The sequence below is a fragment of the Nesoenas mayeri genome, assembly GCF_963082525.1.
Source record: "Nesoenas mayeri genome assembly, chromosome: 10".
NCBI classification, from domain to species: Eukaryota; Metazoa; Chordata; class Aves; order Columbiformes; family Columbidae; genus Nesoenas; species Nesoenas mayeri.
In genome coordinates this window covers 3,049,391-3,073,026 of record NC_137560.1, presented here as the reverse complement: position 1 = coordinate 3,073,026, position 23,636 = coordinate 3,049,391, and the positions used below count along the sequence as shown (strand labels likewise).

At 41.6% G+C, this 23,636-nt stretch overlaps 1 protein-coding gene across 1 annotated transcript; it reads right to left on the bottom strand.

Moving 5' to 3' along the window:
- Positions 1 to 1,225: 1,225 nt before the first annotated feature.
- Positions 1,226 to 21,760, bottom strand: PPARG (peroxisome proliferator activated receptor gamma; the record flags this gene model as incomplete). Its single annotated transcript, XM_080350598.1, has 6 exons — positions 1,226 to 1,473; positions 8,494 to 8,944; positions 11,867 to 12,066; positions 18,582 to 18,720; positions 19,688 to 19,857; positions 21,541 to 21,760. 6 exons carry the CDS (start codon positions 21,758 to 21,760, stop codon positions 1,226 to 1,228), a joined length of 1,428 nt encoding a protein of 475 aa, XP_080206724.1.
- Positions 21,761 to 23,636: the final 1,876 nt, after the last annotated feature.

The following is a 23,636-nucleotide window of genomic DNA, read 5'->3' as shown; positions in this document are numbered from 1 at the left end:
CAGGAAACCTGCCGTCTGCAGCCTTAACGCGCAGCATTCCTTCAGGGCAATCGTTCCTGAGCTACCTGAAATGATCTTATTGCCAACCTAGCAAAGATCAAAGCTCACGCTGACTTCATCGCCCCGCAATTTCACCTCTGCGCTTTAAACCTTGAGGCGGAACGATGAGATTCTCCGAAGTTCCGTGTGGGCAGAGCACTTACTATTGACCACAGGCCCAGATGTTGCCTGAATATAGCAGCAGGAAACTTGTGTGGAAGGCGTGAGCTCAAGGATTTATTGCAATATTTGCCTCTGTTAGTCTCTTGATTGCACAATTTGCACCGGCTTAGATTGGGAGTAAGGCCAATTTGTACTCCCTGGAAATCCAGTCTACTCACATCTACACTTACATTACCTCGTGGTCCACTTCTGTATCACCACTGGGCTTGTCTCACTAAGTTTAAGGCACAGGTTTTGCTATATAAATAAAATGTGGGCATGGTGAGGAAACTATTCAATTGAGGACTGCTCCTTACTTCAATAATATGCTATGTTAGTGGCTTTTTTCCCCCACATTCCCTCTTCTGCTCCCCCAGTGTGGGCCACACCTGCCTGACTTTGTCAGGGGTCACACTCACAACCAGTAAATGTGGCCTTAACGTGAATCGAAGGGAAACGCACGTCAGTACTGAGGAGGAGGACAGTGTAAGGAAAGTTGTTTCAGTGTCAATTATCTTACGATAGGCACAAATATTGTCGGACCCGAAATTTGCAACATTTGCCTTTTAAACTCTCATAGGAAGTTACACTGATCTGTGATTCAGTTTTATTGCTGTTTTGCTGCTGCCTTGGGAGCACAAAATCAAACATGATGCTTAAAACGTTTCCCTAGAAATGTTTAAGGAGAAAGGTTTTTATTTTTCAGTTGAAAACTTAACTGCATGCTTAACCAACTTCAGTGAAGCATCAATCATACTGGACAAGCAATTTTAAGAAGATAGTTTAAAAAATTAATTCTGAAAATACTGCCAACAATTTCATGATATAGATATTTTTAATATTAAAAGTAAATTGTAAATGTGTCTTTATAAACAATATGCATAAAATAGATCTACTATACTAAGCTCTCTCTTTTAAAATGCTGTTTCACAGTAATTTCTTAGGTATGCAAAGTTTTCCCTCAAAGAAATAGTGCAATCTGAAGAACATACATTATGTCAGCGGATCAGAACTACTATGGTCATTAATATAAGTCTTTATAGATTTCTTGAAGGAGTGGATGAAGACTCATGTCTGTCTCCGTTTTCTTCATTATTTGCAAGAGCTGCACGTGTTCCGTTACAATCTGTCTGAGGTCCGTCATTTTCTGCAGCAGCTTTGCAAAGAGCTGTGACGATTCAGGGTGATTGAGCTTTAGCTGGAGCTCCAAAGCCTGCAGCAGATTGTCTTGTATGTCCTCAATGGGCTTCACATTTAACAACCCGGGGCGATCTAGGAAAAACAGTGGGGGTCGTGAGTTTAGCAAGAATACGGAAACATCGAGCTCATGTATTAATTTCTTAAAGATTTCTTAGTATATGAAGCATTTACACGTGGCACTCCCTGAGAACTCTTTGACAATTTCTTAATGGATTTATTTGTAAGATTTTACTAGAATTTGCTTGAAGGAGTTCTAGAACCAGTCTGAGAACCGGCCGAGGCGTTTGTGTGGCGCAGACACACAGGCAGGTTTACACAACACTGCCGTGCGTTTCCACAGTAAACCGGGAGCGTCCGTGGACACGAAGAGCAAGATCTAGCTGGCAAATATAGTATGTGCCAGGTAATTCACTTTTGGAAAGTCAACATATACTCAGACGGATTTGCACGTGGTTGCTGCTGTTAAAAACGCTTCCCGCCATATCTTATTCTTCGGCAAGAAGCAAAATCTTTCCTTTTTAACCATTATTATCTCTCATAAGAATAGCTGTTCTGTTATTTGTGTCTGTTCCCAAATGCCTTCTCCTAAGTGGCTGCAATTATTACTTAACATAATCTGTAACACTTGTTATCTAATTTTACATAATAGATTATTTGATTCTACAGCTTAGGTATGAAATCCTCACGTACGACAATGACCATCGGTAATTTGTTACTGCTGAACTACTGTATATGGGGTAATGCATCCTGGTTATCAACATACTCCAAGAAAAAACATTTGCTGGGTAGCTATGCAATGAATTTCCAGGCTGATCAATGACAAGCAGCGCCTATAGCCAGCCCTACATCACTGCCCCAAGGAAACACTTCCACTTCAGAAAGGACAAGGGGTTGATCTGTATTAACAATTTAAAAGATAGGCTGTTATTGCCTGTGATCCTTTTCATTAATTTTCTTTCACAATATTATCTAGTCATTTTTGAAAGATACTTGGTTAATTTTGGATAAATTGCAGACATTTTTTTTTTAGATTACCTAAATGTGCTGCAAAACCTAGTTGCCTTCTTTATATCTTTCAGAAGCTTTCCATCATCCAGCACTTCAGCGCTGTTAATCACTTTGGCTTTGGGTTGCGATAGCTTTAAATTGTACTTGTGTGTCGCAGATGAACTCTGAACTAGCTGGATATGACTCAGTGCGCAGCGATATAAAAAACCAGAAAGCACAAAGCCCGTGGCCTTGATTTCCTCGGAGATTAATCTCCATTTGCCCCCTGCTTCTTTGATGGTGGGAATTTCTGGGGGGTGAGCTTTTCAGAACTGAAACCCAGTTCACACGTTGTGCTCCCCAGTGCGACCAGGGGACAGGAGACAAACCCGGGAGATCACCCCTATTCGGGTGCCCATGGCCGGTGTAAGTTGAGAGCAATTTAAGAGCATAAAACCCTAAAGTCTCTTTGAAAAACCCGGTCTGATGGTTTTATAATGACCCAGTGGAACGAGAGTCAGGAGAGATGACTACGACACAAGCCTAGGAGATCATCAGATGTTATTTTTAAATGCGGCAATTCCAGAGGAAGGAAAATTCCCATTGAAGGCAAGAGAGATTTTTCATGAATGAGAACTTGAGGATACGGACAATATTTTTTGGGTGTTGACAGTTTGCTATACTTTCTCAGTAAAAATTTCTTACAGAGGAAAATGCTGTTTCTGTTCCAAGAAACATATCTAAATCAGAAAAAAAAACCCCATAGGCTGCAAAAGCTTTAACATACAGGTATTATAGTATATTGCAAGTTGTTTGGATGCTCTTATATATATGCTCCAGAGCCATCAGGTTATTACAGCAGAAGGTGTGTTTTGTGTAGTAAGGTGCTTCAGATAGATGTGGCTTGTAGGAAGAAAATACCAAGGAAGTGATGAGGAGTAATCCTTGAGGAAAACTGGGCTGAGAATAGGAAGAAACAGCAATGGTGGTAAAGTCGATGTGATCCCGTGGCCTCTGGAGAGGCCGAGGCAGCCAGAACGCCGCTGGAGAGCCCAGCGAGAACACGGCAAAGGGGCCGAGGAGGGAAGGGAAAGACAAAGACACAAACAATGGCTTCAGCAGGACGTTCTTATGGTACCAGGAAATGGGGTCACAGAGCCCAAAGGAAGGAGAGTTGAAATGATTAAGGTGAGAGAGCACTACACGTGAACTGGACACGACTTTTAAACCCCTCTGCTGCCGAAGAGGGTTTATTGAAGTTGAGATTTTGTTATGTGCTATTTGCAACCCGCCTTTTATCCACCCAGACGATGCCAAGGCAGTACCACTTTTCATTATTCCTTTTCTTTATCCAGTTTTTGTTCAGGTTTTCATTTCTTGTCATACAGCATTTGGTTTGAACATTCTGCAGGGAGCTGTTGCAAGAAAGAAAATGTTCACAGTGACTGAGAAAGGCCAATAGTCCCTTAGTTTTGAGTGCCAACAGCATGACTTGGTGGAAACTGATGTTCTATACTACCTCGGGAAAAAGATTTTGTTTCTTTATTTACTTACAGATTTGGATGCTTCTTTCACGTTCCTAACAATAATGACTTTTTTCTTTTTCACCCTCACATACGAACTTGGCCTCTGCATGCCTTTACACTTTAATATCCTTGATTAAGTGCGTTTTGCATTTAAATGCACATTCTAAACGAAGCGGTGGCCGACTGAACAACGCTGCTTTTGCTGAGGCAGACGTGACTCAGCAGCTGGAGGTTTTGCTTCCGATATGTCACGTGTATTGCACTCCCCAGGAGTTTGGTTCACAGCCCACGGGATTTATCTGCAGTTCTTGGGCTGATTAGGAAGCGGTTTTTGTTCTAACAGGTTTGCCAGAGTGGGATTGCTGTATAGCACTCGAATCTGAACTATTTATTGGTACTATTCAGTGATAACACTTCAAATGTCGCTGACCTCTGAGCGCAGCCAGATGACTGGATAAAGTGTCCTCAAACAAGGAGCAGTGGGGCAGGGATTAAAACTGACTGTAAGGAGCACGCTTAGAAAAAGTGTACATAGCAACATCTCTGAATTCAAGTATGGAATTGGCTGCGTGTTGACTGACCGGGGGGTCCGTGCGGGTACCTCCACTGCGATCCCCACCAGCGCTGCACCCGGAGCACTGCGGAGGGGAATACGCAAAAGTTCAAGTCTACCCATGATATGTTCAGAATGCCACAAGGCTACCTTTTGAGCTTCTTCTTTATATGACAACAACCCGCTTGAGTTTGCTCTGTTTCCGAACGTGGGTTATCCCAATGAGGCTGGGACTATTACCTCTCCTGCTCAAATCCAGACATCTAGCTCATTCTCCTTAAACCTTCTTCTTATGACACACTTCATTTCAGCTCGGCTATATATAATATATTTAAATATGTTTCAAGTTCTTTAACGTGTACCATGGCACTCCCTTCTGGCCTCGGGGCACAGAGGAACACAACGAAACACAACAAGGAGGAAGAACATCTCCCTGAAACACCTTTCCAAATCTCATTTTACCAAAGCATATTTTTCAAAGTTATCAGAAGCAAAAGAATGTTGCAATGGGAGTTTAGCGTTGCGTTTCTTTTGTAAAAATAAGGTAAAATCCTTCTGCTCTCTGTCTCATCAGCAGTAAATTCTGAATACTAGGATTCATTGGCCATTTGCAGCATTATTTTGAAGTGCGATACGCTGACATGAAGAATAACTTGTCAGCTGTGCAACGATGAGTTCAGGGTGCCATTTGGAATCACTGAGACAGAACAAGGCTGCGGGGAAGTGGGAGTACTTCCATTTTGTTGCTATTACAGTTAATTTGTCAGCCGCTTATACATAACGCAAACCCGACTGTTTCGATATCAAAAGGCTGGGCCGTTTCACAGGATTCCAACCACTTAGTTCACAATGAAAAGCTTTCTACACAGTATGTTCCAGCTGGAATCCTCTTTCTCCGTCCCTGCTCTCTCGGCTCAGAGCTGCGATGGCCCCGTGGAGCCAGCGGGACGAACCTCATTGCGCTGAGCAACAGCAGATTCACTTCGAATCCCAGCGTTTGGCCCCATCGCTTGTGTCTCACAAACTGCTTTTCTTGTAAGACAACTGTACACAGGACTTCTCCAAGTGATACAAGATCACAGTGCTCCTGCAGCCAGTAAAGTCCTGCAGGTGGGATGAGCTGGGTTTGAAACCCTCTTTTCAGTGAAATCATCCTGGTTCAGCATGCATACAGCTCTCATGGAAATTAAATGCTGTAAGAACATAGTTCTTATGGAAACAAGAGCACCTGAGATATCTGAGAAATAGGATTTCAGTTCCATACCACACGTTATAGTCGCACAGAATTCATACAGTTGAATCCATATCATATCTGACTGTAAGTTTCATGATAAAAGCCACTCTTTAACTGGCATCAAAGCCTATTTTTAAAGAGAAATATAGACAGTTTTTATAAATAGCTGTCATGCTTTTTTGAGGGAAAAAAAGCAATTATGAGTGAAGATAGTGAGAGATCTTTGTTAACAAGAAATTAAAGGATTTTTCTAGAAAGAACTGATTTATATTTACATGGATTTCTATATTTACATGGATTTGCTTCAGAGTTATCTAAGAACTAACTAAAAATTCAGGTAGTTCTTGATGGATGGATCTCTGTTCACAAATCATTTTTAAAAGAAAGACTTGTTGATAAAACCGGTTCAGCGCAGTCAACCTGTTTTTCTGTGGATCATTGTCCTCCTGAGATCCCAGTTGTAAGATTACTCACATCATTCCTATTTCCTCTAATGTAAAGCGAAGAGCCCTGAAGCCCAGCAGACCTGGCTTGGCAGATCACAGCTCCCTTTCTGCAATTAGGGGTGGATTTTGAGAGGCCTGGTTCTCATCTGTCAAACTTCATTCTATTAGAAAACACAAAGTATTGGTCTGTTTTGTGCAGTGCCCTAATAGGCTTGTAGAATTTCTCCTCCCGCATCAAAGCCCACTGAAAATATACCACTAACACATTGTTCCTTCCTGAATTGATTCAGAGTCCGCAGGGATCGTTGTGTTCAAAGGTTTGCACAAGACGACGACTTCTGGGAACTGCACTTGTTTGAAGTGGATTTAGTTCTTCTAATAAACCAAATTGTGATACCACATTTTTGCTGAATGAGACACAGCGCTAGAAGTAATTGTACGTGAGTTTAAATGAAGCTATACGTAACAGCGCGCTCTCAACAGCACGTTTGTTTTTAGAACAATAGCATGTGGTTGCTGTCTTTGATTGCTTCGACATAATTTAATAACAAAATCCTCTGCGTTGCTCTGTGGAGGAGCCGCATTCAGAACATTCAGCACATTCCTCCCATTGATATCTGTAGTACTGTTTGAAGCCAAAATACACACAAATCAGTTGGGTAAAATTTTCTTCGCGCAACATCACTATATTGATATATTGGCCAAAGTAAAAGACCTTCAATCTGACCTGAAATGTCTATCTGATATGGCCAGGAAGCCAATGGTACCTGGGGTGGGTTAGAAGGGGGTGGTCAGTAGGTCAGAGAGGTTCTCCTGCCCCTCTGCTCTGCCCTGGGGAGACCACACCTGGAATCTTGTGTCCAGTTGTGGCCCCTCAGTTCCAGCAGGACAGGGAACTGCTGCAGAGAGTCCAGCGCAGCCACCAAGATGCTGCAGGGAGTGGAGCATCTCCCGTGTGAGGAAAGGCTGAGGGAGCTGGGGCTCTGGAGCTGGACAAGAGGACACTGAGGGAGGACTCATTCCTGGGGATCAATATGGGAAGGGGCAGTGTCAGGAGGATGGAGCCAGGCTCTTCTGGTGACAACCAGGGACAGGACAAGGGGCAATGGGTGCAAACTGGAACACAGGAGGTTCCACTTAAATCTGAGAAGAAACTTGTTGGAGGTGAGGGTGTCAGAGCCTGGCCCAGGCTGCCCAGGGAGGTTGTGGAGTCTCCTCCTGTGCAGACATTCCAACCCGCCTGGACACCTTCCCGTGTAACCTCATCTGGGTGTTCCTGCTCCATGGGGGGATTGCACTGCATGAGCTTTCCAGGGCCCTTCCAACCCCTGACACTCTGGGATTCTGTGATATTTTGGATTCTCGTGCAACATCACTATCTTGTTATATTGGCCAAAGTAAAAGACCTTCAGTCTGCCCTGATATGCCTATCTGATATTTCGGATTCTCGGCGCAAGGTTTCTAAGTGAAATGAATCTGGGTTGCAGTCACTAATTCACAAAATATAACAGCTATGTCACCTCAGAATCAGACAGGACGTACTGACTGTCTTCAAAAAAGCTGAAAATCCAGTGTCTTTTTCACGCAGCGTTAGAACGTTTGAACCTGGGCTTTCCGTTCCATGCTTTGCACAAAGCATGGTCCAGAAACACGAACACAAACCGAGCAGCTCAGGAAACCTGAACAGAGCAGACACACGATGCCTGTTTGTCTCAGGCATATGGTGACATCGTTTCCCTGAGAAATGCATTGTTTCCCCCCACCCTCCACTTTTAAAGGCAAATAAAACCTTGCACAAATGACAAAACAACAACAATAATAAAAAACCCCTCCCCATAAATCCTGTAAGCCAAATGCCACGTGTATTTTGAAATTGTCATGGAGTCAAAGCTGTAGATGATCTTTTGAGGTCCCTTCCAATCCCTAACATTCTGTGACTCTGTGATCCTGTGTGATTCTGTTTGTGCACAATTAGCAGCTGCACAATCTCATTGCAGGTTTAAAAAATCCTCATGCAGAATTTAAACGCTTCAAAGCTTTTGCCAGTGAAATTCCACCCTTCCTGTTTTCAGAAAGATAGTCCTGATTTTGTTTCCTAACCAAACGAACTGCTGACTCAGCCAGCATTTCCAGCTCCATCGCTAATTTTGGGTCAGTTACAATTTCAGTTTCTGCCCAAAACTGAAAAAAAAGGCAAAAAACCACCAAGAAAGCTGAAAACTAATAAAAATATGTGTAAATAAACTCACTCCCGTCCTGTAGTGCTGAGCAGCTTCCTGTTTGGACAGGAATTAAAAGTGTCAATTGTATTACACAAAATATCGTATGAAATAAGACAGCACTTACCTCCACTCAGTATAATGACAGCTATAAATATTGCCAGGTCACTGTCATCTAATTCCAGTGCATTGAACTTCACAGCAAACTCGAACTTGGGCTCCATATAGTCACAAAAAGGTTTTCTCAGGCTCTTCAGGAACTCCCGTGTCATGAATCCTTGTCCATCAGATATAAGAACTCCATCTTTATTCATCAGAGAAGCCAGGAGCGTGTATATGATCTCGTGGACCCCGTATTTCAGGAGAGTTACTTGATCATTCAGGTCAAGACTCACAAAACCTGGAATGTTCTTGGCAAACTCCGTAATCTCTTGCACGGCCTCCACGGAGCGGAACTGGCACCGCTGGAAAATGCGAATTGCTACCTCTTTGTTCTCCTCCTGCAGCGGGGACACGTGCTTGCACTTGATCTGATCTTCCCCCATCATTAAAGAGTTCATGTCGTAAATAACGAATGGCTACAAGTGAAAGGAAAAGACAGTTTACCTTCAAGCATCTTTTCTATGAACATCGGACTCCCGAGAAGCTGAAGCAGAAGTACAACTTGTCAGAAAACACTTGGGAATCTATGAGGAACGTATTGAGGCTGGTTGACCTCAGAGGGTTAAATCTTCATAAACCCATTAAAGCAAATATCCTCACAAAGTTAAAATGATTCACAGGAGGGACAAGTCGTTCCTAAGGACTTCTCACATGTGCTGTGAATCTGCCCGCTATAAACAGGGCTTTGGCTGATAGTGTTTGGATAACTGGTGGGTGGAGGGTTAGAACACTATTTTGAAATATCCATGATTTTTTGCCTTTTTGTTTTGTTTTGCTTTACAAAAGTTCCATAATACCAGAACTCGAAGTTTTGAGTGCTTATTAAGAAAACATTAAACTGTTGCTCCTTTTACCTGAACTTTAATGGCTTCTATAGAACAGAATCTAGTAAGTGTGCAGTGATGTGTCTGTGGTAAATCATCACTTCTGGTGATATCACTTCTTTGTTGTGGAAAGATAGAGGATATTCACATTAAATTCCTTCATGTACTGCCATATTCTTTTCAAGTTCTATCCTTCTAGAAAGTACTGCAAGTAATATTGACTTTATGGTGTTGATTATGTTAGAAACTTAACCTTTTGCTGTTAATTCCTTTTAAAATAATGAAGTTAGGGTATATTTAAACTCAGCTTGTCAATGGAAAGAAAACACAAATGATGTGATACAAACTACAGCAGCACAATTCAGAACACAAGAGTGAGTCCGACTGTGAAATAAACTCAACTGGAATGAATCCATTTTGAAAAAAGGTTAGAAAATGTAGTGCCAGGAAAAATTCCATTGGGATCCAGAATGTGCAGGAAAAGCTCCTGGTTTTAAAGAAGTGGTTAAGTGAGGATTTCTTGAATATATCTGAATATCTTGAATATATCTGTAAATGACTAAACAGTTCATTGCTGCACTGCACTAATATCTACTGATATTAATATGTTTGTTAACATGCTTGAATAATTAATTAAAATACAGGGAATTACACACCAAGAACTGGACTAGAGAGTATGAGCACTCTATATCCAAGAATATCTATATCCAATCATTTTCAGTTCATGCAGATGACACACCAATTAAAAACCAACATAAATTTAAACTCTGCCCAGAGTTAACAGTTCAAATAACATAAGAGGCGTAACCATTAAATACTGTCAGTCTTTCCGTGTCATTTTTTTTTTAAAGACTTGAAAATTTGCAGCAATTAAAAGCTGAACTCTAAGTCTATTTTTTTAATGACTGTATTACAATCTGGCAGAGTTTTCAAGCTTCCCCCAGCAGAGCAGATGGCACACCATGCGTTTACTCTCTGAGCACTGCGTTAGTGCCACTTGCGCACACGGCCAAGCCACGGTTGTGAAGAGCAGCAGTCGCACCAATCGATTCCTGCGGCAGCTTCGCGGAACCTCACGGAACAGAAGCGGCGTTTGTGGAGACTCTTTGTGGGGCCTCCTAAACAAACTTTGCAGATTTCTAACCGCACGTCGGGACGAACGGCAGCTGGGAGCAGCACAGGTAGCGCTGCCCAGACTTCTGTCGTGTCCCAGAGCGCGGGGCAGCCGCAGGAAAGAGGACCCGGCTGCCTGGGGATGCTTCCAGGATGAAGAGGAAGAAACAAGACATATAATTACACATCCCGCTTCTGTTTCCCAATGCATAGATCTGAAGAGCACACTTCCAAAAAACTAAATTGCTGTATTGATTCTTTCCCAGCAGCTTATATTTCTGATATAGAGAGAGAACCAAAGGAAGGCTTGGAAAAAGCAAAGACCTTCAAGTGGACTCAGCGCATCAGCTTCCTGCCGAGGAAATAAACGGCGCTAGTTCTAACTTCACGTACTCCATGAGGAAAAGTTACTCAAATTGTAAGTGTCCACTGGATCTGAAGTTTTGATGTGAGGGTTACAACTAAATTGGGGACAATATTTCAATTATGATTTTAATTGGCTTAAAAAAAAAAGCCTAAAAAGCCTCCAAATTCTTTCCTGTCTTTGAAATCATTAAAGAAAATAAAATACAGTCTCTGTTGTAATCTGACAATAAAATTTCTGCCAGTCGTTCTCAAAAATATATAAAACTAAGAGTTATAAGTCTTGGAAAACTGTTTTAGGTATTGAAATAGTGACAGAATTTAGAATCGATCATAATTATCAGATCTTACCCATCCTCCTTCTCCCTGATATGGAAGATCGTTACGTATTGCCAGTGAAGTTTCCAAAGAAACCCACAAATACACACATTCTTAATTTTCAAATATTTTCTTGTACGTTCTCCTAAAATTCAAATCGCACCGACAGAGGCCTGGACCTGACCCAAGAGAACGCAGAGAGCTGCAGGGAACCCTCAGAGCATCGCAAGAACGAGCATCACAGCCAGGGCGAGCGATGCTGTCGGTGCCGGGACCACCAGACAGTTACGACAAGATGATTCCTTTGGGTACCGCTGATACTGATGACACGCTATGATAACGTGCCATGATACGGATGCTTTAATTCCCGACAGCTAGCTAGGCACCTCGAACAGATAGCGTGGAAGATAACCTTTGGGGAAGGAGAAGGAAAACGGGAAGAGCGGATCAGAGAATACAAAAAGGTTAAGATGACCTTCACATTCTTGTCCTGGTTTCAAGTATTTTATTAGGTGAACTTGGAGTTTTTTCAAATAATGTTTACTTATCCTATCTAAAAACATTTCCTGTGTTTCAGGCACAGCTTGAAATATGTCACTGCCAACAGCAAACTTTGGTGGTGGGTTTTGGTTTTTTGTTGTTTTTGTTTTGTTTTTAAAGATGTGTTGTCAATGTGGTAAATCATCTACTCAAAAGAAAGAAAAAGAAAAAGGAACTAACTGATTTGTCTGTCGTCTTTCCTGTCAAGATCGCCCTCGCCTTGGCTTTGGTCAGAGGGAAGGACTTTATGTATGAGTCATACAAATGCTTGGCAAGTGCTCGGAGATCAGCAGATTCAGGGTTTAACTGGTCGATGTCGCTGGAGATCTCTGCCAAGAGCTTCTCCTTCTCCGCTTGTGGCATCCGCCCAAACCTGATGGCTGAAGAAGATGACAAGCGATTACTATGGCTATAGTTGCACCTAAAAAAACGTATTTGAATACATTTTTATGTTACCTGTTGTTAGGAGCTCTTGGAATTTTACAAAGCAGTCCTTAGGCAAGGACAATTTTCTCCAGTAACACAGGCAAAGCAGCGCAGGTGCTTTAAAGAAATGCACACAAACAAATCCCAAAGAGAAGATAAACCCTGTATCCAAACAGTAAGAATACAATATCTCGCTTGGAAGAGCAAACCTGCTGTCAGCTCACCTGACACAGCTGTGAAAATCACTGATTCTGCTCCCCATCTAACCCAAGTGTAAAGGATCTTTAGGGTATTAAAATTCTGCTGGCTTAGTGCAGGAACCACATTCAGCTTCGTATTGTTTTGCGCAAATCACCATATGGATCTCGGATTCTTCATTTGTTTAGAAACAAAACACTCACATGCCTTGCAGGAAAAAATTCCTCAATAGTTCAACAGAACTTACTGTGGGAAGTGCTATAAAGTGTTACCAAAGAATTAAGGAATGAGAAAGAAGGTTGTGGAGGGAATAAAAAAAGCCAGAAAAGGCTGAGTTCTTCATGGTAACTGTGTGCCTGTGGACTTGAAACACTTGCTCAACACCGAGGCGAAGCGGCTGGAAACCGCCCGCTTCAGCGCCCCTGTACTCACTGCCCACAGCCACATCCATTCACATGGAGACTGACATCAAGATCACGACTGGTTTATCATACGATGTGTCAGTAAACAGAATTGATCTTATTTTACAAAACTAAAGCAGAACAAAAGAGCACCAAAACACAAGACAGAAGGAAGAAAGAAAGGTTTTCATTTTGGCCTTAGGAAGAACTAGAAGTATTATAAATATTTTTTCAGCGGTTAGTGTCTTCCCTGCATCAAGTAAAAGTGCTGTTAAGATCATACATATGAATGATTATACTAGGCAGGTTTAATTTGGAAATAACTAACCACTTTCCTTCTATGAAGATATTTGCAGTGTGCTGATGGACAAAAATGCCACTGTTCTACAAGAGTAAATCGTTGTGTCAGAAACCATACAAAACCCATTTGTCATACATTATATTTGTCGACCAGTTCTCTTGTTTCCTGGCCATTTATTTTTACAAGTGGACCGCATTTCTGTTTCAGCACACCGAGGCTCCGCATGCGCATGCTCTGTGTATCCTATTTGCTTGGGTATTGGTGGCGTTAACATGTCAGAATAAAAATCAGCAGGAAAGGAAACCTAGTTCAATACGTACAAATTAGCACATTCTGTTTTATTTTCCCCATGAAAATATCTGTTGCTTGTAATTTTTTCATATGGGAAATTTTGAATGATTGCCAACTGATTTTTGGTTTGGATCATATATACCATGGCATGTGTATTTTAACACCAAGTGTTCCTAATCAGCTACTAACTGAGTTTTGAGGGAGACATAACCACCCTACTTTCTTCCGAGAGTAAAACATTGACAGAAAAATTATTAACTTGAGATTAGTTGCTATGGCTCAGAGAGACCAACACCGTGCTGTAAAGAGTCAATGTGGATGGATAGACATACGGTAATGCTAGTGATGTACAAAATCCTGATACCAAACACAAGGAGAGTTCATATTGGTACTTCATATAACCTACATAAAAAGATTAAAAAATTCAGCATAGCTACAAAGGAATTAATTCAGCTACATATTTTTTTCTACTTTTTTTTCTTCTTCTTTCCTTATCCTCCTCTTTTAATCATCTACTGGAACATTCTTAATGATATACCACAGTGTGTATACCAGCTGTGACACTGGCTACAGAAATAGAACTGGTTAATGTAGAGATTTGATTGAAAAGATCAGGAATTTTCACAACAGAGGGAGTTTTGTCGCTAGAGAATAACTAAATAAAATCGTTTTACTGCTTAGTCAAAGGACAGAAAGGAGGTAACAAAGACCTTCTAGGGATTCACACAGGGGCACCAGACCAGTGCCCGCATTTTCAAGTACGTTTGCCAGAATTAAGGGGGAGAGTTTCTGTTGTGAAACTCGTGGCAGTTTTCTCATGACTGCACCCACCCACTGGTGCACTGTCACTGCACTCTAAAACAGGCTTACTTTTGGTTTGCAGTATGACAGCGTAGTATGTATACTGTGTTTTCTAAACATGCCCCTTATCCTATACCCCAATTCCTGTGCGCCACCTCGTCTCCTGGCCAAGAGTCTGTTGGCAAGTAAATTACAGTATTCACGCTGGTGATTTGGCATTCCTAAACAACATATTGTTGACAGTTCTCTATTAAAGGTTTACAATAGCACTGGTGTAGAATTTATAATAAATGGCAATTTACACTGTGCTTATTTCTTCAATGGAATGGACTAGGCGTGGTCCAGCATCACTCCTCTGGTGTGTTCGGTTATCCCCAAGAAAGGATGCCAAATTACCTTTGCAAAGCAGGCACGTGTGATAAGCTCCGGTGTTTCCACTAATTTATAGTTTGCATTGGAGTTCATCATGCTGTTGATATTTCCTTTACTCTTAATAGTTCTGGAATAGATACCTTCTTCAACCTATCATTTATTTTTATTTTGCTTGTGATGGTGATACTTATTTTCCTGAAAAGTGCTTTGAGATCTCCTCATGAAAAGTGCTATAAAACCCAAATATTAGTTCTTACTTTGCTACCTGTGTCAGTATTTTTCTTGCTGGAATAATACCTATGTTTTTGTTTCTGTGTGTTTGAGAATTTGTGTAACTTTTATATATACAAACAAAACTACCTGTGAACATGAATGTTAAATCAGAACATCGAGTTCACTGTGCTAAATTTATGAATGCAAGCACCTTTATGTATATTATCTGGCTTGGAGATAGCCCAAAGCCAGGGAGGAAGACTATATCAAATGACGTGTGATTAAAGTATAAGTTGTGGAATGACCTGTTGGAGAGCAGCGTAGGGGAAAGGGACATGGGGCTCCTGGGGACAGCAGGGTGACCATGAGCCGGCACTGGGCCCTTGTGGCCAGGAAGCCAATGGGACCTGGGGTGGGTTAGAAGGGGGTGGTCAGTAGGTCAGAGAGGTTCTCCTGCCCCTCTGCTCTGCCCTGGGGAGACCACACCTGGAATCTTGTGTCCAGCTGTGGCCCCTCAGTTCCAGCAGGACAGGGAACTGCTGGAGAGAGTCCAGCGCAGCCACCAAGATGCTGCAGGGAGTGGAGCATCTCCCGTGTGAGGAAAGGCTGAGGGAGCTGGGGCTCTGGAGCTGGACAAGAGGACACTGAGGGGGGACTCATTCCTGGGGATCAATATGGAAAGGGGCAGTGTCAGGAGGATGGAGCCAGGCTCTTCTGGTGACAACCAGTGACAGGACAAGGGGCAATGGGTGCAAACTGGAACACAGGAGGTTCCACTTAAATATGAGAAGAAACTTGTTCCTGGTGAGGGTGGCAGAGCCTGGCCCAGGCTGCCCAGGGGGGTTGTGGAGTCTCCTCTGCAGACATTCCAACCCGCCTGGACACCTTCCTGTGTAACCTCATCTGGGTGTTCCTGCTCCATGGGGGGATTGCACTGGGTGAGCTTTCCAGGGCCCTTCCAACCCCTGACATTCTGAGATTCTGTGTGTGTGTAAAGCTGCACAGAAATTTGCTATCTCGTGATGCTGATTTTTCTACAAAGATCAGAGTTGTAGTTTCTTTTAAAACAAAGATTATTTTAAATTCCTTTTGTGTAAATGAAAAAGGAAAAGCCCCTACAAACACCACAAGAAATAAGTGCTACTGCCAAAGGTAACACTGAATTATATAGCAAGTCTGAGCAAATGCCAAGATTACTCTGAAAGAAAACGAGCACCTGTGCTGTGTTATGTGTGGATTGTATGTTTATTAGCAATCTGTCATTTCCACACGTGTTTCTGGGTAAAAGTGTGTCTTTAGGATGGATTAACGGAGGTGGATCTTTCATGATCCACTTTTAAACATGAAAATACATGTCTTGGAAGGTTTCTGACATAATTAGCGAATTATGAGAATAAAGTTTCCTAGACTAGATTATGGATTTTTTTTTTTTTTTTAAGCACAAATGAGTCCCTATATAGATTATAAACACAGTTTTTTACTCTAGAAAACACACAAGAGAGCCAGGGCAGATACCTGAGTTTGCTGGCAGCACGTGCCCAGATGGAGCTGATAACAAAGACACATTGCCATGTGTGCTCTGTTGCTATTTAGATAAAACCAGCTCCTATAATTGGCAGTTTTAGTAGAAGAGAAAAAAATAACGGAATTTCTAAAATGAAAGAACCAAGCTTCTGGTGAGTGGTACTTCAGAACGCAATCTGAGCAATGAGGGGTTAAACACGGAGCAGCATTGTGGCTGGAGGAGGACAGGAAAACACTATTCCAAGCATGAGAACACTAGTGTGTTTTTTAACCTTCAGCCAAGTGGTTATGTCGCGTTTATATGTGAAAAAATGTGGCTGTAGCTGCGAGTGGCTCCTTGCGCTCCCCGTTGTTGTAAGGCCCTATTCATTTTGCAGTAACGTATCTATGCACAGACAGGCATGGAGTGGAACAAATAATCCACGTTCTGATGCCAAGCACTTAAAATTCAGATAATCTCACTACCCAATGGATGAACTTTAACCTGTAACATAAAAACGTCTCTCTGCCTTTGACAACATCCCGTGTTGCATTTCACGGGCCTGCGTCTTCAAAGGTGAAATTTAGTTCTTTTTAATCAATTATTTTATTTATAAATGATTGAGGAATGAGGGTGCTGTTTCATGCCATGTAATGTAACCAGGGTGAGCAAAAAAGGCCAATGTAGAAGCCAACAGTTGACTATAACACAACAACCTCCGTGCTGGGTGAGGTCACAGTGCCAGCGAGCGGCAGCGTCCCTCTGAGCCCCGGGACTTGGCCCTTTCCCCTCCTCTCTGTGCCTCCCCGGCTCCCATAACCCAGACAGGGGCCGGACAGGAAAATATGGCAGGTGAAATGTTAATTTTAAAAATATTTCTTGGGCCCTTTATGTTACTAAGCCAAAGAGAACAGCCTTGGCCTTCCCCTTCCTGATAGAAACGCACATGGTTCCCACTGACATGATGGGAAGCTGTGTTGCTGGGGTATGAGAGAATTTGGCATGCACCTTGAAAACAATAATAATAAAACCTCCCAAATTACTATAAAAATACCCACAGTAGCATTTCAAAATTAGATTTATTTTTAAGTGTTACTGTTGCATCCCAGGAACCTGAAAACCATCTTTTCTATTAGCAAAACATTTCCCATACCAATTTACATTCACTGCATGTATTAACTTTGCAAACCACAGTTAAGCTTTCCTCCTGGGGACACTACACTCATTTTTTTTTAGATTGAAAATAATGAAAGTTCTAAAAAAACCACAGAGAAATTATTTTCCCAGTCATGTTTGCAATTCTTTACCCTTAGAATTACATAAGTCTCTATGTTATGACATTTAATTCCTGTTTTCGGTCAACTTTGCCAAAGCAAGGCAGCAAAGAATCTTCATTATGTCTTTCTGTCCAAACATTCGTAAGTAAGTATTTCCACATGAATTGCTATGTTAATTGTAAAGTTCAGAGGGACTTTGTTCTGAATTCTAGGCAAGCGAGCAGTATCGTGATGTGCTCAATGCGATCTGCTGCCCTAGCGTGACGGACGCGGTCCCAGAACCGGCCACGGCTGCAGGTACACGACTGCAAACACCTTTGTGACCAGGACCAGGACACGGTGGGAATGGAAGCGCAGTTTGCGGGGAGGGGATGGGACGAGGTGTTGGGCTCTCGGCCCGTGCACGTCACAGGGAATCACGGTTACACACACGGGGTGATGGAGCTGGACCAGCATGCTGAGGAGCGCCATGCTCCTACTTACCACGCATCGCAAGCTATGCCCAGATGTGGGGGTCCTAGGAAGGAGGAGGACAGGGGGATTTAAAACAGTACAGGGTCTGGCCCATTTGTTTAAAGTATGTTGTGTTCTAGGATGAGGAATTGTTAACTTAGTGATGCTGACTGTCCTCAGTAAGTGTCCTATGTGAGTTGTTATTACTCACAACCTTTCGGTAAGTTCTCAAGTCCATTTCTCGTAATTAAATTAAATTTTCCACTTAGAGGAAAGGGGTATTGAGCTACAGTATGCAGAAAGTAAGACAGGGAACTGAAAAATAACAATTACACTAGGATTATGCTCAGGACGAACAACCAACGGTGTAATGAGCAAGAATGATGGAGAGTAAAAACCAACTCATATATTATGTATTATATCAATAAGTGCACATCTCTACCTATCTGATTTTTCTATTCTAAGTAATCTGCATTCATATACATAATCTCCCAAGCTCAGAAGCAATCTCTCTGATATGTACTATGTATGTGAACTGCCTAGCGTAAGGAAACAGAAGAGTCGAGATGTTAAAGCAGCACATTCAGTAACCACATCAATGTTTCATGTTATCTCCAGATGAGACACGATGGGTTGAAAACATGCTGTGTTCACTCACCGTTATGCGACATCCCAACAGCGAGGCATTTCTGAAACCTGCAGTATTGACATTTGTTTCTGCTTTTCTTATGGATGCGGCAATTAAGATCACACCTGTCATAAATTAGCTTTAGTCTGATTGTTCGTCGAAAAAAGCCCTGAAATAAACATAAAAACATGGAAGCAAAGCTTTGATTGTTCCGCTGCTTCAAGACATTTCGCTATGAAGGGAACATGGCATTTTCAAAATTCGAAGTTCACTACCAATGTAGAAAATGTTATATAAATCACAACAATCCAAAAATTCTGCCACCAGCAGTTTGATCACAAGGAAATACAAAGAGGTATGTGTTATCTGTTTAAATTTGCTTTCCCAACTAATGATTTTTTTATTCTACTTCAAAGATTGATTTTTGAGTCTGAGTACTTAAAGAGGATTTATGTTCTTTACCCAAATTTATCATCGTTGCTTGTAACAATTGATTTTTTCTCACAGTGAACAATAACAACAACAAAAGCACAATGCCAACTCTTATTTATATCATTCCTCGTAATTTAAGTAATCAACAGAATACTTATTGCTTTATTTGTGTTCCTAATTCAGTGCTCCAATTTTATTTAAGCTCTGCATTGGGTCTTTACTATTAGTTATTCTCAAGATATTGAGAATAGAGAAGATGAAAATTTCACATCAAACTCTGCGATGTCTTTCTTTGAACTCAATGAATTGTTATTAATTTATTTCTCTGGCATTTCTTTTCTAATTCTTGAGGATGGTCAATTTTTCTACCATTCCTTTGTCCTCTATGTGTTACAAACACTAAATATCATTGAACATTAAAAAATACCCTGTGGAGTTTCACAGCAGAAACCCACATTCTTTAATGCCACCAGAATTTTCAGTAGTCACCAAGAAACGTGTAAAGTGGGCAAAGAAACTCTAATCAATCAGAATAACAGAGCCTGAATTTTAAATAGCTCAGAGTATCGAGCTTTTGGAGTTGCGCGTTCACCTCCTTTTGCTGCGTTGTATGAATTCAGATTCTACAAGGGACTTCCAAGACAGCAGGAATGAAATACAATTGCCTAATTGACAAAAGTAGAAGAAAAGCACCAGAAAGGCACCTTGCAGCCCTCGCAGGCGTGCACGCCGTAGTGGAAGCCGGACGCCTTGTCCCCGCACACGCGGCACTCAATGGCCATCAGCGAGTTGGAAGAGTCCTCATGAGCTTTGTTGTACAACTGAACCTTTTCTGCAAAATAGGGTGGGGAAGGAGGCTCCATTTTGATCGCACCTGCGGATAGAGAAGATTTAAACGAGAAACTCTAAGTGTAAGTCAAAATGTAGAAGAAGCAGCAAGGAATAATCGCAAGCAGTTACAGTTAACAAAGATTCATAGGGCTGCTTTAAAATACAAACTGAGTAGTAAAGAAAGGATGTAAAGGGATGTCAGCTGGCAGCAGCTATTTCACCGGCAGGATATAGGCTGAAAAACCTTCAAGAGGCAGATTCTGATATTAAACATTTCTATACGGCGGCCTCACGCTTGAAAGGCCTTGCTTTTCTCAGTATCTAATCTGGCTAGGTTACGTTAAGATATTCAGAACTACTGCAGGGAGACTGACTGGAGTTTCTAATCGAGCCTAGAAGATATTTAAGTATTGAATAGACATATACATTGAATAATATATCGTTTGGTTATATATATATACATATATATTAGATAATGTAATATTCGTTATTTAAATACATTTCTCTCTTTTTTTGGCCAACACTGTTCAGCTTTGGATGCAGTTCAGAGCTTTGTTTCTCTTCTGAAAGTTTCTAATTAAAAAATCAATTTGCAATATTGAACAAGCTCAGCCAACCAAATATGATCTCTTTAAATCAAGCTGTGACATTTGACACTATAACATTACATCATATCACATCTGAGAGCAACGTAACAGATGTCGTGTTACAATAAGGTGAATGTTTTTCTCTTCCAGACTGGCTACACTATACAAACTAGAAGGTTTTCTTTCCTATATAAATCAGGAAGAAGAAGGAAAAGTGGAAATTCATCTAAGTAGAGACAAAGAGACTCTACTGCACTCTCTAGGTTGCTATTAATTTGTTATGGACATTTCTAATTAAACAAAAGACAAATAAATTACTAGCTGGAAAACTGTCTTTGAATTCATTTCCTAAGTAACGCAGAGGTACACAGCACTTGCTTTGCTGTGCAACCAAAATTAAACACGAGAATTCCCCGAAGGAATTCCTGTCCAGATTGTTACCACCAAGAGTGATGTCAGACTGAAGCAGGCCAAGCGCATCTCTAAGAGTTCCTCACATTCCTACCTGGAGCAGGAACGCAGGAACAACTCATTTAGGAACAGGTCACCTCCTGTCTCAAGAGGAGAGTTCCGTGTAAGTTTTTTACCGCGACCGGCAAGTCGAGCGTTTTTCATAGTATGTAAATAATCCATGGTTATGCCTGCACTTGCAACACTGATAAAACTCATATCAGTGCCGTGACTCAGATGTAGCCACTATTTCTACTCCATCATTTTCTTAGGCTGTTTGGAATTTAAAAGCTACACAGATTAATAATGAATATGCTGTGAATGCTGGGGCATTTTTTAACAGCCAGGCTATTTATTCTGCACTGTGTGCATAGAGCTTCAAAGAGCAATTCACACACTGGATACACGAGTAGGAGACTGGAGGTTTCAGAAACAAATCGTCGGGGTTCACAAAGTGTTTAATGTCATTTTAGATACTTTCTGTTATCTTGCCTGATCTCCAACTGCTGCTCTGGGAGGGTGAAGGTTTGCTATATGTATTCTGCCTGCCCTGCAGGGATATCCTATGGTCACCTCTGGTAACACAGCATTTAGGCATCTGAATACTTCTAAATCCTCGTGCTGATGGTACACTTTCCAGAGAATGAAACAAAGGGAACATGAGGGAAATATTTTAAATAAAAGCATACTTTGGCAATCCTGGAGCTTGATATCATATTTATAGTCAAAGCTTGTCTGGTCAGTTCTTGCAAGAGGAATATCTTCATAGTGCGGTGAAGAAATGCTTGAAAAATCAACAGTGGTAAATGGCTTGATGTCAAAGGAATGTGTATGATCATCCATCGCGGACAGATCCACCGGGCTAATTCCAAAATTAATGGGCCAAAACGGCATTTCTGTGTCCACCATTGTAATCCCTGAAAGAAATAATAATAAAAAAAGAAACAGGCATTTTAGAAGCAGCTTGTGATGTCTGTGACGAGTTGGGGCCTGAGCTGAGGTCCCGTTGCCCCGTGTCCAATGGGTGGAGACACAACTCACAATCAGGTGCAGGTTTGGGGAACTCATCTATTGTTTGGCTTGAGTTTGTCACCATATAATGGATAAGGCTGTAGAGTGACACTGCCTGGGTAACACTGGGCTCTTAACCCAGTCCTGAGGCTCCTCTTGGGAAGGCTCCGATATCTGGGCTCCAAGAACAGCGGTTCAGTAACAGATATGGGAAAAGTGACCACCTAAATAATTATGAATGGCCAAATGAAACACACCTGCATTTTAATAGTCTATTTTATGAAACATTTCTGTACTTTAGTAAGCATGCAAGTCATTAAAAAAGACCAATGATCCCAGAGTCTTAAACCCAAGGCACAAGGAAATGTAATTTATGACTTTCCAAATTCCATATGTATTTATGCAGCTGTTGAAAGTAGTAAACAAATAAAAAGTGTCAATCTGCAAAAATCTTCAGCAAATCCAGTGAATTCAGATTAAGATTTAAAACCTTTTTCTGAGTCCTCTTCTGATAGTTGGCTGAACCAAAATCCTTGGTTTAGTATTTTTCAACTATTAAAAGGTCTGTAATTAACAGCAAGTGTAGAACACTCGCTGGTTTATAACTAGAGTCTGTCTCTCATTTTCCATGATCTTTAAAAAGAACATTCTAATCTAAAAATAGAACCGATGTTACAGAACTAAAATAACTTGGTCACTTTGGCTGTTTAATTTGGACTTTAGACCCAATCGAGTGAGTGGCCTTTAACCTCTACATAACAGGGACTTTGATTTGATCTGCTTCAAATCAAAACTACCATGTCCCGCTGCAAAATGAATATCATGGACCAGAGCTGCTCTATAATTTTGTGCTCATCCCTTGTTCTGACTGTCCCCCTGTGCTGTGCTGGGGCGCTAAGGCCCTCATGGCTGGAAATGGTCACAGTTCTCTTGATCTTTCCCCAGGCAAGTCACCGTGTTTCTTCTCATACCTTGTAGGACTTGCAGCACAATCCTTTATTCTTCTACTCTGAACATACTGACAACAAATGTCATAAGATATCTTACTTATTCTTAAATTTCAGATCAGAAATTCCCACTCTGGTGGAACAGAAGTGCCGCTGCGGTATCCCACTGGCCTGGTTTTGTTAAAAAACAAGTTTCTCTCTTAGTGAATTTGCCTGTCAGCTAAAGCTTCATATCAGCTGCATTTTCCTGGAGAGCCAGATACATGTTTTGGTAAACATAGCAATGGAATGTGAAGTTATTGATAAGCATGGATGGACATCTTGCCAGAGGGGCAACGAGAAACAGGTGACCAAAAACTGACCAGCTGTGTATAACATCCCATTCACGTGAATACTTCATATAAAAGTGGGAGAACACAAGGATCTCGTCCCTTTTCCCTTCTGCTTATGGCAACACTAGGAGAGGACCTTGCGAGTCGTCCCTGCGAACTGAGGCCAGTGACAGACTGAATCCAGCTCCGGTTGGCTGCAGAGTCCAGTCCAGGCCTTCGGGTGCCGGCTCTGCAGTTGCTGAGACTTTCAAGATTGGTTTTGTATATTTTGCATTATTTTCTCTATTTTATCAGTAGCATTAGTAAAACATTCTTAATGTTTCCAGCTCTCTTCTCTCTGTCCTTCTTTCCCTCCCGATCACCTGTGCTGAGTGGGAAAGGGGGAGAGGGGAGAGAGGGGGTTAACAACACATCTGCCAGGGTTTGATTGTCACCCCGCAATGTAAACCCTTGACACCCACGCTGCACACACACGTGCTTAAGCGCAGGCTTAAG